The sequence below is a fragment of the Lagopus muta genome, chromosome 28 (genome assembly GCF_023343835.1).
Source record: "Lagopus muta isolate bLagMut1 chromosome 28, bLagMut1 primary, whole genome shotgun sequence".
Classification (NCBI taxonomy): Eukaryota; Metazoa; Chordata; class Aves; order Galliformes; family Phasianidae; genus Lagopus; species Lagopus muta.
Genome location: NC_064460.1, coordinates 1,905,723 through 1,924,600, shown reverse-complemented (window position 1 = coordinate 1,924,600; position 18,878 = coordinate 1,905,723). Strand labels below are relative to the sequence as shown.

Below are 18,878 nucleotides of genomic sequence, written 5' to 3'. Positions count from 1 at the left end.
CCCCCCCCCCCGAAGGCCTCCAGCCCCGCCCCCTGCAGGGACTCCGCCTCCTCCAAGCTCCATTCTTTATTTGCGGCTGAGGAGGTGGGGGGTGGGTGGGCGGCGGCGGGACCCCCCCCTCCGCTCTGCTACAACGTTGAGCACAGCAGCAAATAGCAATAAATAAAGGCACAGGCATGGGGGATGGCCGCAGGGGCCTCTTCATCACTTGGGCTCCACTCCTTGCACGACTCCATCACCACCTGCTGCGGGGGGAGAAAGGACATCAGGTCCATGGGGGGCGGGCAGACCCCATCTGGGAAGGCCCAGTTCCATGGGGAGGGGGTCAGAACCTATTTGAGGGGGGAGCGACCCCTCTGGGAGGGGTTGTACCCAATCATTCTGGAGGTGGGGGGTTGGGAGGAGGTCAGCCCCTCCTCCTGGAGGACCTTTAAGCTGTTCCCTCCCCCCCCCCCCCAGTTTGGCAAGTTTCCATTGCTTGTTTCGCCATTACTTCCTATCTTGGTGCACTGTAACCCAAAAGAATACATGTGAAATCCAAGCAAAAAAAGTCCTTGCACCTGGTGGATGCAAAGATAAAAGCAGTCTGTTGTGACTCCAGTGGGATTGGTCAGAAAAACAAGGCTGTGCGCACACCAAGCAAAGCCAATCTGGAAAGCTGTAGAACAAGCACTCATAGATTCCTTTCGCTAAACGAATGTATTCATCCTTGAAGGGACAGACTGATCTCTATTGCTAAACCAGCCTATGGGGGGAGCAGCTTCATTAGTGGGGTCTAATCTATTAGAAAAAGGGGGTGGCCTCCACTGGGGAGGGGTCAGACCCATTTGGGGAGGGCACAAATGCCCACAGCACAATGGTTTGGATGAGCACCACCCTCCACGCAGGGCTCAGTGCTGGTTCAAGCATTGGGGGAGGGAGAAGCCACCAAAACCCTTCTCCCACTCCTCCAGACAAAGCCTTAAGGTGGGGGCACGAGGACACAGCTGCAGCCCTTGGGATCCCGGCCACCCCTCACTGCAGTTCCTGTGGGGATGGAGACAGCGGGGCGCAGGGGGAGGTGACCCTGATTTTGCACTTCAATTCAATAATGGGATTCAATGGGAAAGGGATCCTCTCCAATGGCTGAGGTCTGCACAGCTGCTGTGCTCGGCCCAACGCTGCACCCCTTGGTCTCCCAGCACCCAAAGGGTTGCATCCACCACCCCGTGCTCAGGGTCCCATCTCAGCGCTGCCCTCCCCACAGGACGTCCCCCTGCCTCACCAGCCCTCCTCACTGTTCAGCAGCTTGCGGTACGTGGCGATCTCCACGTCCAGGGCCATCTTGACACGGAGCAGATCCTGGTACTCGTGCAGCTGCCGTGCCATCTCCTTCTTCATGCACTGGATCTCCTGCTCCAGCCTCCCCATCGCCTCCTGGTAGCTCCTGATCTCCGTGCCAAACTCATCCTCCATCTCCTGCATCTGTCGCTGCAGTGCTTCATTCTGCAGGATGGAGGAGGGACACAAAGGGATGGCAAGGCGACGGGGGGCTCCTTGTACCCCCCAAAATCCCCCAGTGCTCACCATGCCCTTCAGCCCATCCACCTCGGAGGTGAGGCTCTGGATCTGCCTCTGGGATTCATTCATCTCCTGCTTGGCCACCCGCAGCGCCTCGCAGTTACGGTTGGCAGCATCCGAGAGATCAGCAAACTGCAGGCACCGTGGGGGGCGAGAGGGAAGAGGGTCAGCATTGTGGAGGTGCCCCCATCATCCCCACATCAGCAGCAAACACCAAGGTGCTGGTGCGGGGGGTCAGCCCTGTGGGGTGTCCCCATCCCATGCATGCCCTCGTGGGTACCTTGGCTTTGTACCACTCCTCGGCTTCCTGCAGGTTTGTGACAGTGATGCTCTCATACTGCGTGCGGATGTCGCGCAGTGCAGCTGTCAGATCCGGCTGCTGCAGCTCCATTCGTGCCCCCGCCTGTGGGCTCTGTGCATTCACCTCCAGCTCCCACAGCTCCTACGTGCCCACATTACACCGTCACACCACAGCCCCCACGCGGGACCCCCATCCCTCCTTGGGTCCCCCCCACAACCTCCTCGTGCAGCTTCTTCAAGAAGCTGATCTCATCCATCAGCAGCTCAATCCTGTGCTCCAGCTCCAGGCGGCACAGCGTGGCATCGTCCATGTCCTGCAATGGCTAAAGCTGCAGGGACTGCAAAGAGGATGGGACCCCCCCCCCCCCCCCCCAATACACTTCGGGCCACCCCCCAGGCAGAGTGCATGGGGCATCCCCGAGCCCTTTGCCAATTAGTGGGGGAAATACATGGGGTGCACTGGACCCCCACCCCCCCAGTCTCACCTTGCGGAACAGCACCAGGCTCTGCTCTGCATCTTCACGCTTCTGCATCTCATCCTCCAGCCTGGGGTGCAACGGGAGGGAGGTCAGAGTGGGGTGAGGGGGCATAAAACCCCATTTTAGGGATACGTAAGGGGGAAATTCTTTGTTTCTGGCACAGGCTGCCCAAAGAAGGTGTGGGTTTCCCACCCTGGAGGTGCCTAAGGCCAGGCTGCATGGGATCCTGAGCAGTCTGATGAGGTGGGGGGCAACCAACCCATAGCAGTGGTTGGGTTGGAAAGGCTTTGAGGTGCATCCCCTGCATCCCCCCCATCCTTACACCCATCACACACCAAAGGACCATCCCCTGGGTCCTTTGCAACACATCTCAGTCCTCACCCAACATCCCCAGCCCATTCCCTGGTCGTCGTCCCCCCTTCCTCTTGCACCTCCCTGGTGTGTCCTGGTTCATTCTGGAGTCCCCATCCCCATCCCAGTACATGCTCCATCCCTTTGCAACACATCCCAATGCATTCCCTATGGCCTTAGTCTATTTCCTGCTTCCCATCCCAGTGCATCTCAATCTCCATCCCTCTGACCCCCACTGCATTTCCTATTCCCCACCCCCAGCGTATCCCAATGCATCCTAAATCCATTCCCAGCACCTCCGGATGCATCCCCCGCTGCCCACCCCTATTATGACCTCCGCTTCACTTCCCGGTGCATCTCCACTCATCCCCAGTTCCCACCCCAGACCACAGCCAGTCCCTCCTCAACACATCCCCGTTCATCCCATCGTTTCCATTCCAGAGCCTCCTCCATCCCAAGCTCTCGGTCCTCACCACTGTGAATTCCGCTTCACCCCACGGTCCCCACCCCCAGATCACTCCCAGTCCCTCCCCAGCACATCCCGGCTAACTCACATCACTCCCATTCTCCCCTCTACACATTTCGGTGCGCCCACCCTTCCTTCCCCGTCGCATCCCGGTCCTCACATCACATCGCTCCCGCTCCCTCCCCATACATCTCGCTGTCCCGCTCCCCTCCCATCACACCCCCTCCGCTCCTCCTCCCGCCGCGCACCGCCGCCGCAGCCCCTGCAGCTCCGCCGCGAGCCCATCGCGCTCTCCCTGCAGCCGTTCCCTCTCCCGGCCGAGGCGCTGCAGCCGCTCCCGCAGCCCCCGCAGCTCTCCCCGCACCAACCCCGCAGCGCGGGGAGCGGCGGCGGCGCGGCCGATGGCCGAGCGGAGGGCTCCGTTCTGCCTCTCCAACGCCCGCACCCTCTCCAGGAAAGCGGCGAAGCGATCGTTCAGAGCCGCCAACTCCGTCCGCTCCGCGCTGCGCCCCGCCGAACGCGCATCAACGGGAACCGGCGGAGAATCGAGGGTGCGGTCCCGGGGTGGGGAGAAATCGCGACTCATCGCGGCTGCGGGAAGAGGCGGCCGTCGGTTGCGGGGATTGACAGCGAACGGCGGCTCCGCCCCGGCGGGGGGACGCGGGAGTGAGGAGCAACGGGAAGGAAAAGAGGGGAGGGGACTGGGGGTGGGGGGCGGGGCTCCCGCAGGTGCCCCCGGTCGCTCCCTGGGCTCAGGTGGGAGCTGCTGAGTGCCAAAAGCAGCGGGGTTTGAGCATCGCTTGCGCTCCCCATCCCTCCATCACTGTCACTGAATTCCCTAGTAATTCGATTTCGGTAAGGAAGCATTTAAGAAAAACGTAACGTCAGTTCTATACTGTTTTGGGCACGTGTTTACAACACATTAACATAGATTTTCTTGGAGAATTTTATTTTTATTGTATTGTATTGTATTTATTTTTTCCCAGCTTTGCGCTCTTCAAAACCAAATGGAAAAATCCCACGCAGCGTTCGGAGCAGCGCGGCTCTTTTCTCAGTCTCTGCTGCCACCGTGTGGCCAAAGAGCGGAACTGCAGGAGTGGCGCTTGGGGGACGGTTGAACCCTGGAGGCGGCGGTGGCGGTTTTAGGGCCGGCGGAACTTTTAGAGGCGGTGCTGCTGCTGCTGGTTTTATAGAGCGGAGGGGATCAGGGTTGCTCAAGGCGGTTCGGACCTCCCCGGCGCCAGCACTGCCCCGCAGAACGCTCTTGGAGCTGCTTAGCGCGTCGCTCTGCCCTCCCGCTCCGAGTCTCTATTCTCCATGGTAATTGGTAATCCTGTCGCTAACATGCAAGTGTTGCGACACACAGAAGTCGCGACTCTCCACTCTGACAGCTCTGCGTCGTCAGTTCGCCAATACCTACGATAATAGCGCTTGCGACTGTACTGCGCATGTGCAGTGAAACGCGGAAAGTCTGTTGTAACCGCTCTGCGCTCCCAGACCTCCAATCTCTATGCTTCTTTGGTCTTCCAGGCTGTAGTACACATGCGCAAACAGCTCTTACCGCTCTGCGCCACAGTTCCGCCAATCTCTATGGTCTTCGGTCCGCCAGGCGGCATTACGCATGCGCACAGGCTCAAGCAAGCACTTTGGGAAGCCTATGGGGCACACAGGGGGGGCACAGAGAGGCGCTGGGGGACTGAGCGTAAGGGAGCTTTGGGGTGTCCAGAAGTCATCTGCCCCAACGGGAGACGCCCCCGATTTTGGGGTGTCCCCAGTCAGGAACTGCCTCACTTTATAGAATCTCCCCATTTTTGAGGTTTCCCCATGGCTTCCACTAAGGGAATCTGTTTGGGGCGCGGGTAGGATTGGGATGAGGACAGGGATGAGATGGGATTGGAACGGGGATGGGATTGGGGTTGGAGAGGATGAGAGTGGGGATTGGGATGGGAATGGGGTTGGGGATGGGATTGAGATGGTGATGAGGATAGGGATGAAGTGTTGATAGGGAGGGGATGGAACGGGATTAGGGTGGGGATGGGATGTGGGATTGGAATGGGGGAGGGAGTGGGAATGTGACAGGGATGGGATGGGGACAGATGAGAACGGGACAGAACTGGGGTGAGGATGGCATGGTTTTGGGGTATGGATGAGCACAGGATGGGGTGAGGATGTGGCTGAGAAGACCCCCGGGTGCCCCCCACCACGCAGCGCCGGTGCGGCCGTTCCGATCACCTTTATTGGAGGAAACCAACAGAAAACCCAACGGCGCCCGGCGCCGCGCAGCCCCACACCCCACAGCACTCCCACCCCAACGGGGCACAGCGGGAGATGGGGGGCAGACATGAGGCCAGACCCCCCCAAAGACCCCCACCCCCCCAAAAAAAACCCCAAATGAAGCAGGGCGGAGCGGCAGGGCCCGGCAATGTCGGTTTTCCTCCTTTTTTTCCTTTCCTTATGCTGATTCTTGGCTTGATTTCGGCGGGGCGGCGCTGGGTTTTCTGTTCCATTTCGGTGTTGGGGTTGGGGACGGCCTTCACTCGCCGCACTCCTCCTCCTCGCCGTCCACTGACAGCGCTGCATACTTGCTGGCGTGGCTGAACTGTGGGGTGCAGTGCCAGTGCTGTGAGGCTGGGCCCTGCCCCACAACCAGGCAAACCCATCCCCAATAGCCCCCAACCTGCAAAAAGCCTCAAATCCCAAAGCCCTATAGGTGTCCAAAGCCCCAAATTCACAGAAAACCCCATACAGCCCCCAAACTCCAAAGCCTAGGGCTGTGCCCTACAGCTCAGCCGGAGTGTGGCACTGCCCCCAGCCCCATCCAACCCCACTGGGGTCACAGCCAGGTCCCATCAGGTCCTACTGGGGTCACTCCCTTAATGGGACCTGATGCTAATGCATCAGACCCAGGTCTCACCTAATGCCACTGGGTCACACCCAGGTCCTGTCAGGTCCCACTGGGTCACACCCAGGTCCCGTCAGGTTGCTAATGAGACTTGATGCTAATGCATCAGACCCAGGTCCCATTCAATCCCTCTGGGGTCACTCCCAGGTCCTGTCAGGTCCGACTGGGGTCACTCCCTTAATGATGCTAACGCATCAGACCCAGGTCTCACCCAATGTCACTGGGTCACTCCCAGGTCCCGTCAGGGCACTAATGGAACCTGATGCTAATGCATCAGACCCAGGTCCCATTCAATCCCTCTGGGGTCGCACCCAGGTCCCACTCGGGTTACCCCCAGGTCCTGTCAGGTTCCCCCATGACACTCACGGGGGCTGGGCTGTCCTCCAGTCTCTTTGGCTCAGGCGCAGCTCTTGCCTCATGCTCCTTGCGGCCGTCTTTCCTGGGGAGGGATGGGGATGGCACTGAGCAGGGTGACGCAGGGCAGCATCCCCTCGTTAACCCTAACGAGCGGCACTCACCTCTCGGCCGAGCTCCCACTGCGCGCCTTCGGGCCATCCCGGCCCCCATCTGGCTTGTTCTCATCCCCTGGGGAGGAGACACGACCATGTGCTGAGGACGCCGTGTCCACCCAACCTAAAGCCACCATGCTCCCAATGCCACCAAGGGGACACTTCTGCCCCCCATCCCACCCCACTGCCTGCCCCCCTCACCTCTCCGGTGGGTGCTCCTCGGGGTGGCCCCGTTCTCTGCAGGCGGGCGGGAAGCCATCTGGCTGCTGGGGGGACAAAGGGTCACAGCGGGGTCAGAATGGGGTCAGAGAGGGGGACAGGTGTGGGGTCAGGCATTGGGGTTGGCTGTCGGGGTCAGACATAGGGGTTGGCCACCGGGGTTGGCTTTTGGGATAAGATAATGGGTGTCAACCACTGGGGTTGGCCACTGGGGTGAGATATGGTGGTTAATCATTGGGGTTGGCTATTGGGGTCAGACATGGGGGTCCACTGTTGGGTTGGCTACTGGGGTGTTGGTCATTGGGGTGAGCCATTGAGGTTGGCCATTGGGATGAGATAATGGGTTTCAGATATGGGGTCAACCATGGATCAGAACGTGGGGTGTGATCAGTCTCTGCATCAGCCTTATAGGGGAATGTTTTTGGGATTTCAGTCCCAGGGGATTAATTTTGGGGATTCAGTCCTAGCAAGAACCTGCGGGGGAACAATTTGGGATTCAGCCCCACACCAACCTCACAGGAGAACCATTCGAGGGTTCTGACCTCAGACAAATCTTATAGGGAACTGATTTGGGAAGGCCGAGCCCCACGCCAACTTTGCAAGGGAAGATTTGGGTTTCTGTCCCCCCCCAACCTCTGCAGGGGGAACACCCAGGACTCCCAGCCCCATGCCAAGCCCTCAGGAAACCGTTTGGGCTCCCAGCCTCGTACTGAGATCCCAGCAGAACGCTTCGGGCTCCCAGCCCCATACCAAGCCCCCCATCACCCCTCACCTGCTGGGTGAGTGCTGCTCGGAGTCAGAGCCCGGGGAGCGGCCGGCGGTGCTGCTGCTGCGCTTGGCCCACGCGTTCTCCTTGGGGGGTGGCGCGGGCATCACCTTCAGCGGCTGCTTCTCCTCGCGGCCCTCCTCCTCGCGGCCGCACGCATCGCCCTCCACCGACTTCTCACTCTCCCTCCTCCGTGTGGCTGCGGGGGGCACAGAACGGCGGGCAGGGCTGGGGGTGAGCCCTCCCTGCACCCCCACCCCCCCCATCCCCAGACCCCCACCCACATCCCAACCCCCAGACCCCCATCCCACATCCTCCCACGCTCCCCATCCCCTAAATCCCCCTACACCCCCCATCCCAACCCCATCCCCTAAATCCCCCTATACGCCCCATCCCATACCCCACATCATCATGCATCCCCTCCATCCCCCATCCCATCCCAACCCCATCCCCTATATCCCCCACCCAACACCTACTCCTCCCGGTGGGACCGGTGCCGGCGGTGGTGCCAGGAGGTCCTGCGGCTCCGCTCTGCGAGGACTCGCTGCCCGTCCGTGACCGCTCAGGGTTGTCCTCACTGCGGCTGCTAGGGTACCTGGAAGCGGGGGGCGGATAGGGGAACGGGAACGGGGCTCAGCGTGGCAGCCTGCAGAGCTGTACCCCTGCCCCACGTCCCCAGTGCCGCGTCTCCCCACCGCTCCCGGGGCCGCCGCTCCAGCCTCTTGTCGTCCTCCAGCTGCCGCTGCAGCTTCTCCTGTTCCTTCTGCAGCCTCTCCTCCACCTCACGCTCGCGGGCGGCCGTGTCCACGGGTTTGGCCCCCCCAAAGATGGAGGCGGCGCGGCTGGACTGTGGTGCAGGGGCTGCTGTGCTCTCCTCCTCCTTCGGGGCGCTGCGCGGCTTCAGGTTCAGCTTGGGGCGCTGCGTGGGGCCTGGGGGGGGGGGCACGTGGGGCTGGGGGGTGTCCTGCATCCCCGCATCCCGTACACAATGCATCCCGCAGTTCTCCACCCACGTGCTTCATCCTGCATCGGCCATCTGCTTCCTGCACCCCACAAATCCCGAATCCCACATCCTGCATTCCCCTACACCTCCCCATCCAACAGTCCGTACCCCAAATCACACCACCTGAAATACCCCAACACCCTCCATTCCATACCCCACATCCCACCCCATACCCCACACCCTGCATCCCCTACACCTCCCATTGCAACCCCATCCCCTAAATTCCCCTACACCCCTCATTCCATAACCAACATCCTGCATCCCTCCCCCACACCTCCCATCCCAATTCATCACCTAAATCCCCCTATGCTCCCCATCCCATACACCACATCCCACCCCCCATCCCACATCCTGCACCCCTCCACCCCCCATCCCAACCCCATCCCCTAAATCCCCCTATACTCCCCATGCCATACCCCACATCATGCATCCCCTCCACCCCCCATCCCATCCCAACTCCATCCCCTATATCCCCCTTCACCCCCATCCCATACCCCCCATCCCGCATCCCCTCCACCCCCCATCGCAACCCCATCCCCTAAATCCCCCAACACCCCCATCTCCCCATCCCATACCCCTCATCCTGCATCCCCCTACAGCCCCCATCCCATACCCCACATGCCACATCCCCATACACACCCTATCCCACACCCCACATCCCTCCCCATACCCCGCATTCTGCATCCCCCTACACCCACGCCCCACATCCTAAATCCCCTCCGCTCCCCATCCCCATACCCCGCACCCCCCTACATATTCCATCCCAACCCCATCCCCTATATCCCCCTCCACCCCCATCCCATACTCCCCATCCCAAACCCCCCATCCCGCATCCCCTCCATTCCCCCATCCCAACCCCATTCCCTAAATCCCCCAACACCCCCATCTCCCCATCCCATACCCCACATCATTCATCCCCTCCACCCCCCATCCCATCCCATCCCATCCCATCCCATCCCATCCCCATCCCCTATATCCCCCTCCATACCCCCATTCCATACCCCCCATCCCAACCCCATTCCCTAAATCCAACATCCCATCCCATCCCATCCCCATCCCCTATATCCCCCTCCATACCCCCATTCCATACCCCCCATCCCAACCCCATTCCCTATAATCCCCCAACATCCCCATCTCCCCACCCCATACCCCACATCATGCATCCCCTCCACCCCCCATCCCATCCCATCCCATCCCATCCCATCCCATCCCATCCCATCCCATCCCATCCCATCCCATCCCAATCCCATCCCATCCCCATCCCCTATATCCCCCTCCACCCCCATCCCATACCCCCCATCCTGCATCCCCTCCAACCCCATTCCCTAAATCCCCCAATACCCCCTACCCCAACCCCCCCCCCCCCTCCACCCCTCACCCCCCAATTCCCCCCTCCCCATTACCCCTCTCTTCACGCCGGAACTCATCCCTCCCGTATTCCTCTCTCCCTCCCCAGCGCTCCATGCGGTCGTCGCGCCGCTCGTAGCGCTCCTCGTAGCGGTCGCTGCCGCCCCGGAAATCGTCGTCGCGGCGGTAGCCACTGCCGAAGGCCCTCCGGCCGCTGCCGATGCGCGAGTTGTAGCCTGGGGGGTGCAGAGCTCAGCCCCCCTGCGCCCGCAGTGCGGGGACTTCACCCACAGCTGCTGGGAGTCAGCCTCAGCTACTGGGATTTACCCGCAGGTAATGGGATTCAGCCTCAGCTTATTGGGATTCAGCCTCAGCTATGGGGATTTACCCCCAGGCAATTGGATTCAGCATCAGAATATTGGGATTCAGCCTCCGATATTAGGATTCATCCTCAGCTATTGGGATTTACCCCCAGGTAATGGGATTCAGCCTCAGCTTATTGGGATTCAGCCTGTGGTGTTGGGATTCAGCCTCAGATATTAGGATTTACGCCCAGGGAATTGGATTCAGCCTCAGCTATTGGGATTCAGCCTCAGGTGCTGGGATTCACCCTAAGACATTAGGATTCATCCTCAGCTATTGGGATTTACCCGCAGGTAATGGGATTCAGCCTCAGGTGCTGGGATTCAGGATTCACCCTAAGATATTAGGATTCATCCTCAGCTATTGGGATTTACCCCCAGGGAACTGGATTCACCCTCAGCTATAGGGATTCAGCCTCAGGTGTTGGGCAGCCTCAGATATTAGGATTCATCCTCAGCTATTGGGATTTACCCGCAGGTAATGGGATTCAGCCTCAGCTTATTGGGATTCAGCCTCAGGTGCTGGGATTCAGCCTCAGATATTAGGATTCACCCTCAGCTATTGGGATTTACCCCCAGGTAATGGGATTCAGCCCCAGGTGTTGGAATTCAGCCTCAGATTTCACGGACTCATCCTCAAATACTAGGATTCACCTTCGGCTATTGGGATTTACCCACACGTAATGGGATTCAGCCTCAGCTGTTGGGATTCAGCCTCAGATACAACGATTCACCCACAGGTAATGGAATTCAGCCTCAGTTATTGGGATTAACTCTCAGCTACTGGGATTCAGCCTCAGGTGCTGGGATTCACCCTAAGATATTAGGATTCACCCTCAGTTACTGGGATTCCCCCTCAGGTATCGGGATTTGTCCTCAGCCACTGGGGTTCACTCTGCAATACTGGGATTCACTCTCAGACACCGGGTTTTCCCCTGCTGTTGGGATTCCCCCATGCCCCCACTCCCATCCCCACGTGGCAGCACCGCCTCACCCCGGTCGTAGTCTCTGCTGCGGTCATCGTAGCGATCTCTGCCGCCGAAGCCGCGGTCCATGTCGCGCCGCGGGCCATCGCGATACCGATCGTCGTAGCGATCCCGATACCCTGCAGGATGGGGCCGACAGGCGGGGTCAGGGCTCAAACCACCCCGTGTCTGTGGGTCCTTGTCCCCATGTGGACCCCGACTCACTGTCCCCGAAGGCGTCGTCCCCGCGGCGGGGTGGGAAATCATCGAAGCTGTCGGAGGCGGCGGGACGGGCGCGCCAGTCGCTCTCAAACCTCTCTGAGTCCCGGAAACGGTCCCGGTCCCGTCCAAAGCAGCGATCGTCCCGGTCTGAGGGATGGGATGGGGAAGAGAAAGGGAAAAGGGGAAGAGAAAAGGGGGGGGGAAGGAGAGAAAGAGAACAAGAGTAAAGGGGAGGGGGGGATGAGGAAGGTGGAAGGGAAATGGGGGAGAGAACAGGGAAATGGGAAAGGAGAAGGAGAGGAAAAAGAGGAAAAGGAAAGAGGGAAAAGGGAAGAGAAAAGGGAAGGGGGAAAAGGAGAGAAAGAGAACAGAAGAGTAAAGGGAAGTGGGGATGGGGAATGTGGAAGGGAAAAGGGGGAGAGAACAGGGAAGTGGGAAAGGGGAAGGAGAGGAAAAAGAGGAAAACGAAAGAGGGAAAGGGGAAGAGAAAAGGGAAGGGGGAAAAGGGGAGAGAAAGAGAAAAGGGAAGGGGGAATGGGGAAGAAGGAAAAGAAATGGGGAAGACAATAGGGAAGTGCAAAAGGGGAAGGAGAGGGAAAAGAGGAAAAGGAAAGGAAAGAGGGAAAGGAGAAGAGAAAAGGGAAGGGGGAAAAGGAGAAAGAGAAAAGAATAAAGAGAAGGGGGGATGGGGAAGGTGGAAGGGAAATGGGGAAGAGAACAGGGAAATGGGAAAGGGGAAGGAGAGAGAAAAGAGGAAAAGGAAAGGAAAGAGGGAAAGGGGAAGAGAAAAGAGAAGGGGGAATGGGGAAGAAGGAAAGGAAGTGGGGAAGACAATAGGGAATGGAGAAGGAGGGGGCAAAGGGGAAAAAGAGGGAAAGGAAAAGAGGAAAAAGAGGAAGAGAAAAGGGAAAGGGAAAGAGTATAGGGAATGGGGATGGGGAACAGGAAAGGGAGGGGAAAAGAAAGAGGAAAGGGGAAGGTGAAAGGGAAAGGTACAAGGGAAAGGGGAAAGGGAAGGGGAGGGGAAGTGGGAGAGCATGAGATTGGGGCTGGGGACAGAGCGCAGTGTGGTGACCTGCATGTGGCAGGGAGCACCGACGCTCTGGAACCACACAGTGCTGTGCCACTGTGTGACAGGGACACAGATGTGGGGACAGTTTGGTAGGTCCCCCACTGCTGAGCCCCTGCTCTGCCCAAAGCCAGCCTCCACTCCAGCCTTCAGCCCAAAAGACTCCAAATCCAGAGTTTCTGACCCAAACCGGCAGTGGGGGTTCAATGGAGCCCTAGGATCTCACCTTTATCCTGAGCTTGGTCAGCAACATCCACTCGTATCCTTCTGTTTCCTAGAGACTGGAGAAAAAAAAAGAAAAAAGAGAGGAATCAGTCCCCTGGAATCAGCCCCAGCCTCCAAATATTGGCCCCAACCCTCAGGGATTGGTGTGAGCCAATGTTGGAGCGATGGCTGAGCACAGAGCAGGCAGCTTGTGCACCACGGGGGCTCTCCTGGAGAACCAAAAACCAAAGGTTTGCTCTCCTTGAGGCCCTAAAGGCAAAGTTCTGCTCTCCTGGAAACCCTAAAGGCAACATTCTGCTCTCCTGGGACTCTGAAGGCAACATTCTGCTCTTCTGGGCATCCTAAAGGCAATGTGCTGCTCTCCTGGGGGCTCTAAAGGCAACGTTCTGCCCCATTTCAGCCCTTCCCCCACAGTTCTGCCAGCCCCAGAGAGGTCCATACTTGGTGCCACTTTGATGCCTCCTAGGACATGCAGTGCCTGCCCTGCTGCTGACACTTGGGGTCCTGAGCTCACCTCCTCATTGAGGCTCAGTGCCTGGAACAAGGAGTCGATGTCTTCAAACTCAGCGTAGCCAAAACCTTTCAACCTCTCAGGGTTGGTGGGCTCCCGCGGCAAGCGCACGGCACTGATCTGTGGGGAACAAGGAGGAGGAGGAGAAGGTAAGAACGTGTTAGGGCCACTCTCCTGTGGTCAGAAGCAAGACCATGGGGTTGTCTGTGAGCACGTGGCTCACTGCTATCCCTGGGGGTCGCCTGTTGGCCCCATTTTATCCATTTGGTAGAACCCAAAGCCATCAGATGGTCCTGTGATCTGTAAGGACCTTCCAACTCAACCATCCTATGGTTTGATAATCTTTCAGGATGCTTCCATCCCAACCATTCTATGGTTCTGCAATCTAAAAGGATCCTTCCATTCCAACCATCCTACGATCCAATCATCCTACCATCCAATCCTTTAAGGACCTTTAAGGACTCTTTCCACTCAATCCATTCTACGGTTCTACGGTTTTGTGATCTTCAAGGACCCTTCCGACCCAAGCAGGTTCAATGGCTCTACGATCTTGAAGTTCCCTTCCAACCCAACCATCCTATGATGCCATGATCTTCAAAGACCCTTCCAACTCAGCACATCCCATGGTTCTATGATCTTCCAGGACCCTTCCAATCCAACCACTCCATGGTTCTATAATCTTCAAGGATGCTTCTAACTCTAACATCCCATGGTTTTATCATCTTGAAGAAACCTTCCAATCCAATTGTCTCACAGTTCCATGACCTTGAAGGACCCTTGAAGCCCAACTATCCCACGGTTCCATGATCTTCAAGAACCCTCCAGCCCAACCAGTCCCATGGTTTTATGATCTTGAACCACCTTTTTATCATTCTAGGATCTTGAAGGATCCTTCCAATTCAACCATCCCATCGTTTCATGATCTTAAAGGATCCTTCTATCATTCTACCATCTTCAAAGACTCTTCCAACCCAATCATCCCATGACTCTATGATCTTCAAGGACCCTCACCCCATTTTGGGGCTGCAAACACTTCCAAGCATCGTAACACCCCTTTCCATGGCGTGCAACACGACCGCTCCCACTCCCAAAACACCAAAGAACCCCACCACAGATCACCACGCTGTGCCCCCACGTGACTCACATTGAGGCCCCTGAAGAAGTCCTTGATGGAGTCCTCGGTGACGTCGTAGGGCAGGTTGCCCAGGAAGGCCGTGTAGGGCGGGCACTTGGGCAGGCGGCTGCGGTCGATGTTGGGCTCACGTGCAGCGCGGGGGGCGGTGGGCAGCAGCGAGCGGTCGATCAGCGGAGCCCGGTACACATCATCATCATTGCTGTGCCAAGCGGTGGAGACTGTGGGAGAGAATGGATGGGCTGCAGGAGTTGGCCACAGCGTGGAGATGGTGGCCATGGGCTAAAAGGGGTGGCCACCATGCGGAGGTGGTGGTCGTGTGTTGCAGGAGGTGGCCATGGGCTGCAGGGGGTGGCTACAGTGTGAAAGTAGTGGCCATGGGCTGCAGGGCATGCTCTCAGCATGGAGGTGGTGGCCCTGGGCTGCAGGGCATGCTCACAGCGTGGGGGTGGTGGTGACAGCATGGAGATTGTGGCCCTGGGCTGCAGGGGGTGGCTACAGTATGGAGGTAGTGGTGACATCATGTTGGTGATGGTCACATTGTGTAGGTGGTGGCCAAGAGCAGCAGGGAGTGGCCACAGCATGGAGGTGGTGGCCATGGGCTGCAGGGCATGCTCACAGCATGGGGGTGGTGGTGGTGACAGCATGGGGGTTGTGGCCATGGGCTAAAGGGGGTGGCCACCACATGGACGTGGTGGTCATGTGCTGCAGGAGGTCGCCATGGGCTGCAGGGGGTGGCTACAGCATGGAGGTGGTGGCCACATCATGTTGGTGATGGCCACATTGTGTAGGTGATGGTCACATCATGTAGGTGGTGGCCAAGAGCAGCAGGGAGTGGCCACGGTGTGGAAATGGTGGCCATGGGCTGCAGGACGTGCTCAGAGCATGGGGGTGGTGGTCATGAGCTGCAGGGGGGGGGAGCACAGCGTGGAGGTGCTGGTCATGGGCTGCAGGGGGTGGGCGCGAAGTGGAGGTGGTGGCCATGGGCTGCAGGGTTGGCCAGAGCAGGGAGGTGGTGGCCATGGGCTAGAGGTGGTGGTCACATCACCTAGATGGTGGCCATGTGCTGCAGGTGGCAGACACGTCGTGCAGATCGTGGCCATGTTATACACAGTGGCCACCCCACAGCAACAGGGATGGTGGCCACCCCCTTTAGCCCATAGCCACAGACACGGTGGCCACCCCGCACAGACTGTGGCCCCTCAACGTGGACAGTAGCCCCCCAAAACAGACAGTAGCTGCCCTAGGCTCGCTCTCACCCCTACCGTCGCCGTCCAGGTCATCGGTCTCATCAGCCCAGCTGACTGGCTTGGGGATGTAGGTGGGCGCACCGCTGCCGCCATCCTCCGCCAGGAAATCAGTCAGGGTCAGGGTCTTCCCCTTCTTGTTCTTCTTCTTGGCTGCTGCGGGGTGGGGGGGTGGCCAGATTGGCACCAGGGCTCTGTCTGTACCCCCCCCTCCCCGCTGGTGGCAATGGGATGTGAGGAGGAGGGGGTGGGGGTCAAGAGCTGCATTCACACACAGCTGCCCCAAATCGGTGAGGAGCTCTGCCAGAACGGCATGGGTGTCACCAAATCAGGTGTAGAGCTCATCGGAATAGGCACGGAGGTCACCAAAACTGACACAGAGGTCACCAAAATGGGCACGGGATCATCAAAACTGGCACGGTTGCCAAACTTGGCAGAGCTCCTCAAAATCAGCACAGGGGCTGCCAAAATTGCACACAGTTCCCCAAAATCAGCTCAGGGTCACCAAAACTGACACAGGAGTCATCAAAGCCGGCACAAGGATCCCCAAAATTGGCACGGTTGCCAAAACTGGCACAGAGGGTCACCAAAAGCACATGAAGATACCCAAAAACATGTTGAGAACCCCAAAATCTCACAGAGCTCCCCACAAACATGAAGAGGTCCCCAACACCAGCACAGGGATCACCAAAACTGACACAGAGCTCCACAAAACCAACATGGGGAGCCAGTGAAAGCACATGGAGACATCCAAAAACATGCAGAACTCTCCAAAATCTCATAGAGCTCTCCAAAACCAGCATGGGGGTCACCAAAACCAGCACACTGACTGCATGCTGCACAGGGCCAGCACCACACTGCTGCCACCACGCACTGCACAGATAGCAGTGGCACACCATAGCACTGCCAGCAAGAACAGAGCCCAGCAGGACACAGACATGATGATGGTGCACTGCACGAGTCCCAGCAGTGCATGGGGTGGTGCTGATCCACTGCATCACGCCCACAGTGCCCAAATGTCACTGTGCGTTACATCAGGCAAGCACCACCACGCTGCACCACACACTGCACAGAGCCCAGCAGTGTACAGATGTGATGAAGGTGCACTGCATGATGCCAGCAGTGCACAGATGTCACTGCACAGTTCATAAAAGCAGCGCCACAGCACTGCCACCATGCTCTGCCCAGCACTGCACAGAGAAGCAATGATGGTGCACTGCATGAGTCCCAGCAGTGCACAGGGTGATGGTGCACTGCACGATGCCAGCAGTGCCCAGATGTCGCTGCACACTGCAAAAGGCCAGCACCAGTGCTGCCATCAGCACTGCACACAGCACAGCAGTGCACAGGATGGTGTTGGTGCACTGTGTGGGGCCAGCAGGGCCCAGATGGCACTGTGCATCGTACATAGACAGCACCACAGCACTGCCACCACGCACTGCACAGAGTCCCAGCACTACGAAAATATGATGACAGTGCACTGCATGACTCCTAGCAGCATGTGGGGCGGTGCTGGAGCACTGCACAGGGTCAGCATTACCCAGATGTTACTGTGCATTGTACACAGCACCGCCACCATGCAGTGCACAGAACCCAGCCTTGCACCACTGCATGATGCCAGGAGTGCCCAGATGTCACTGCACAAGACCAGCACCACAGCACTGCACCACACAATGCACAGGGCCCGGTGCTGTACAAATGCTGATGATGGCACACTGCACAATTCATAGCAGTGCATGGGGTGGTGCTGGATCACTGCATGGGGCCAGCATTGCACAGATGTCACTGTGTGTTGCACACGGCCAGCACAGCACTGCACCATGCACTGCACAGATGTGATGAAGGTGCACTGCATGATGCCAGCAGTGCCCAGATGTCAGTGCACACTGCACAAGACCAGCGCCACAGCACTGCACCATGCACTGCAGAGGGCCCAGCACTGCACAGATGTGATGAAAGTGCACTGAATGAGCCCCAGCAGTGCACAAACACTACGAAGGTGCACTGCATGATGTCAGCAGTGCCCAGATGTCAACGCATATTACACATGGCCAGCACCACAGCACTACACCACGCACTGCACAAGGCCCAGCACTGTACAAACGTGATGATGATAGCGCACTGCACGGGTTCCAACACTGCACCGGGTGGTGCTGATGCACTGCATGGGCTCAGCAGGCCCCAGATGTCACTGCGCATTGCACACGGCCAGCACTGCAGCGCTGCCACCACGCACTGCACAGAGCCCAGCAGCGCACAGAGAAACGATGATGGTGCACCGCACGATCCGCAGCCGTGCACGGACGCCGGTCAGGCCGGGAGAACCGGCCCGGACGCTGTCGCCGCACGGCACACACGTCACCCCCGCGTTGCGCAGCGCCCGGAAACGCTTCGGCTGTCCCCGTTCCCCGCACCCAGCCCCGCACCGCCGCTCCCGGCCCCGCACCGCGCCCCACGTGGACCCCCCCCCGGCTCCGCGCCTGCGCAGTTCCGCGCCCGTCCCCTCCCCCCCCCCCCAATGGGCGCTGTGTGTATGTGTGTATGGGGTGGGGTGGGGGGGGAAAGGCCCGAAGGCCGCTCCCGGCCCTGAAGGCCCCGCAGAGCCGCGGTGCCGCCCCCGCAACGCCGCCAACCCCTCGCCCGACCCCGTCTCGAAGCAGCGGTGGGGCAGCGGAGTGGGGAAGAGCCGCTCGGAGGTGGCTTTGGGGCGACCGCGGGGCGGTGTGGGGTCGGAGCCGCCGCGCGGCGCTCACCTGAGGCCGCCATCTTGGCAAGAGGCAGAGAGAGGGCGAAAGGCCCGGATGGAGCCGTCACGTGATCGCCGGAGCCACGCCCACTTCCGGCGGGGCGGGGCGCGGGAAACCCGGGGCAGGGGCGGGTCGGAGGGGGAGTGCGCAATGCCGCGTGTGCGGTGGGCACGTGGGCGGTGCGTCACAGAGTGACAGAATGGCGCGGGTTGGAAGGGAGCTCAAGGATCACGGAGCTCCAACCCCCCTCAACATGCAGGGCCACCAACGTCCACGTTTCACAGCAGCCCAGGCTGCCCAGGGCCCCATCCAGCCTGGCCTCCAACACCTCCAGGGATGGACGGGGCATCGCAGCCTCTCTGGGCAGCTGTTCAGCCCCTCACCGCTCTCACAGCACACAACTTCCCTGACATTCAGCCTCCATCTGCCCTCCCTCAGCTTCATTTCCCCTCGTCCTGCTGCCATCTCCCCTTGCACAGAGCTGCCTCCCCTCCTG

At 59.2% G+C, this 18,878-nt stretch overlaps 2 protein-coding genes and 1 long non-coding RNA gene across 9 annotated transcripts; 1 reads left to right on the top strand and 2 right to left on the bottom strand.

Annotated features, from left to right (window-relative positions):
• Nucleotides 1–41: 41 nt before the first annotated feature.
• On the bottom strand, nucleotides 42–3,797 carry PRPH (peripherin). 5 transcript variants are annotated; one of them, XM_048928427.1, is made up of 7 exons: nucleotides 3,405–3,797; nucleotides 2,346–2,406; nucleotides 2,079–2,174; nucleotides 1,841–2,002; nucleotides 1,567–1,692; nucleotides 1,265–1,485; nucleotides 42–245 (listed from the first exon to the last, which is right to left on the bottom strand). In XM_048928427.1, the coding sequence occupies exons 1-7, from the start codon at nucleotides 3,740–3,742 to the stop codon at nucleotides 236–238; spliced, it is 1,014 nt and encodes a 337-aa protein (XP_048784384.1). In that variant the 5' UTR covers nucleotides 3,743–3,797; the 3' UTR covers nucleotides 42–235. The 5 variants fall into 5 exon arrangements, with proteins under 5 accessions (XP_048784384.1, XP_048784386.1, XP_048784382.1 ...); XM_048928429.1 differs by having other exon boundaries at nucleotides 42–242; XM_048928425.1 differs by lacking the exon at nucleotides 42–245 and adding an exon at nucleotides 448–658.
• On the top strand, nucleotides 3,616–5,687 carry LOC125685432 (uncharacterized). Its single transcript, XR_007373437.1, has 2 exons — nucleotides 3,616–3,707; nucleotides 4,143–5,687. It is a non-coding gene; the product is annotated as an uncharacterized LOC125685432 (long non-coding RNA).
• Nucleotides 5,545–18,486, bottom strand: EIF4B (eukaryotic translation initiation factor 4B). Of its 3 annotated transcripts, none has more exons than XM_048928406.1 (15): nucleotides 18,389–18,486; nucleotides 15,654–15,791; nucleotides 14,401–14,609; nucleotides 13,260–13,376; nucleotides 12,747–12,801; nucleotides 11,455–11,598; nucleotides 11,259–11,369; nucleotides 9,959–10,138; nucleotides 8,248–8,482; nucleotides 8,029–8,147; nucleotides 7,559–7,751; nucleotides 6,769–6,833; nucleotides 6,577–6,643; nucleotides 6,425–6,497; nucleotides 5,545–5,755 (listed from the first exon to the last, which is right to left on the bottom strand). In XM_048928406.1, exons 1-15 carry the CDS (start codon nucleotides 18,399–18,401, stop codon nucleotides 5,690–5,692), a joined length of 1,785 nt encoding a protein of 594 aa, XP_048784363.1. In that variant the 5' UTR covers nucleotides 18,402–18,486; the 3' UTR covers nucleotides 5,545–5,689. The 3 variants fall into 3 exon arrangements, with proteins under 3 accessions (XP_048784363.1, XP_048784362.1, XP_048784361.1); XM_048928405.1 differs by having other exon boundaries at nucleotides 15,648–15,788; nucleotides 18,389–18,436; XM_048928404.1 differs by having other exon boundaries at nucleotides 15,648–15,791; nucleotides 18,389–18,432.
• Nucleotides 18,487–18,878: the final 392 nt, after the last annotated feature.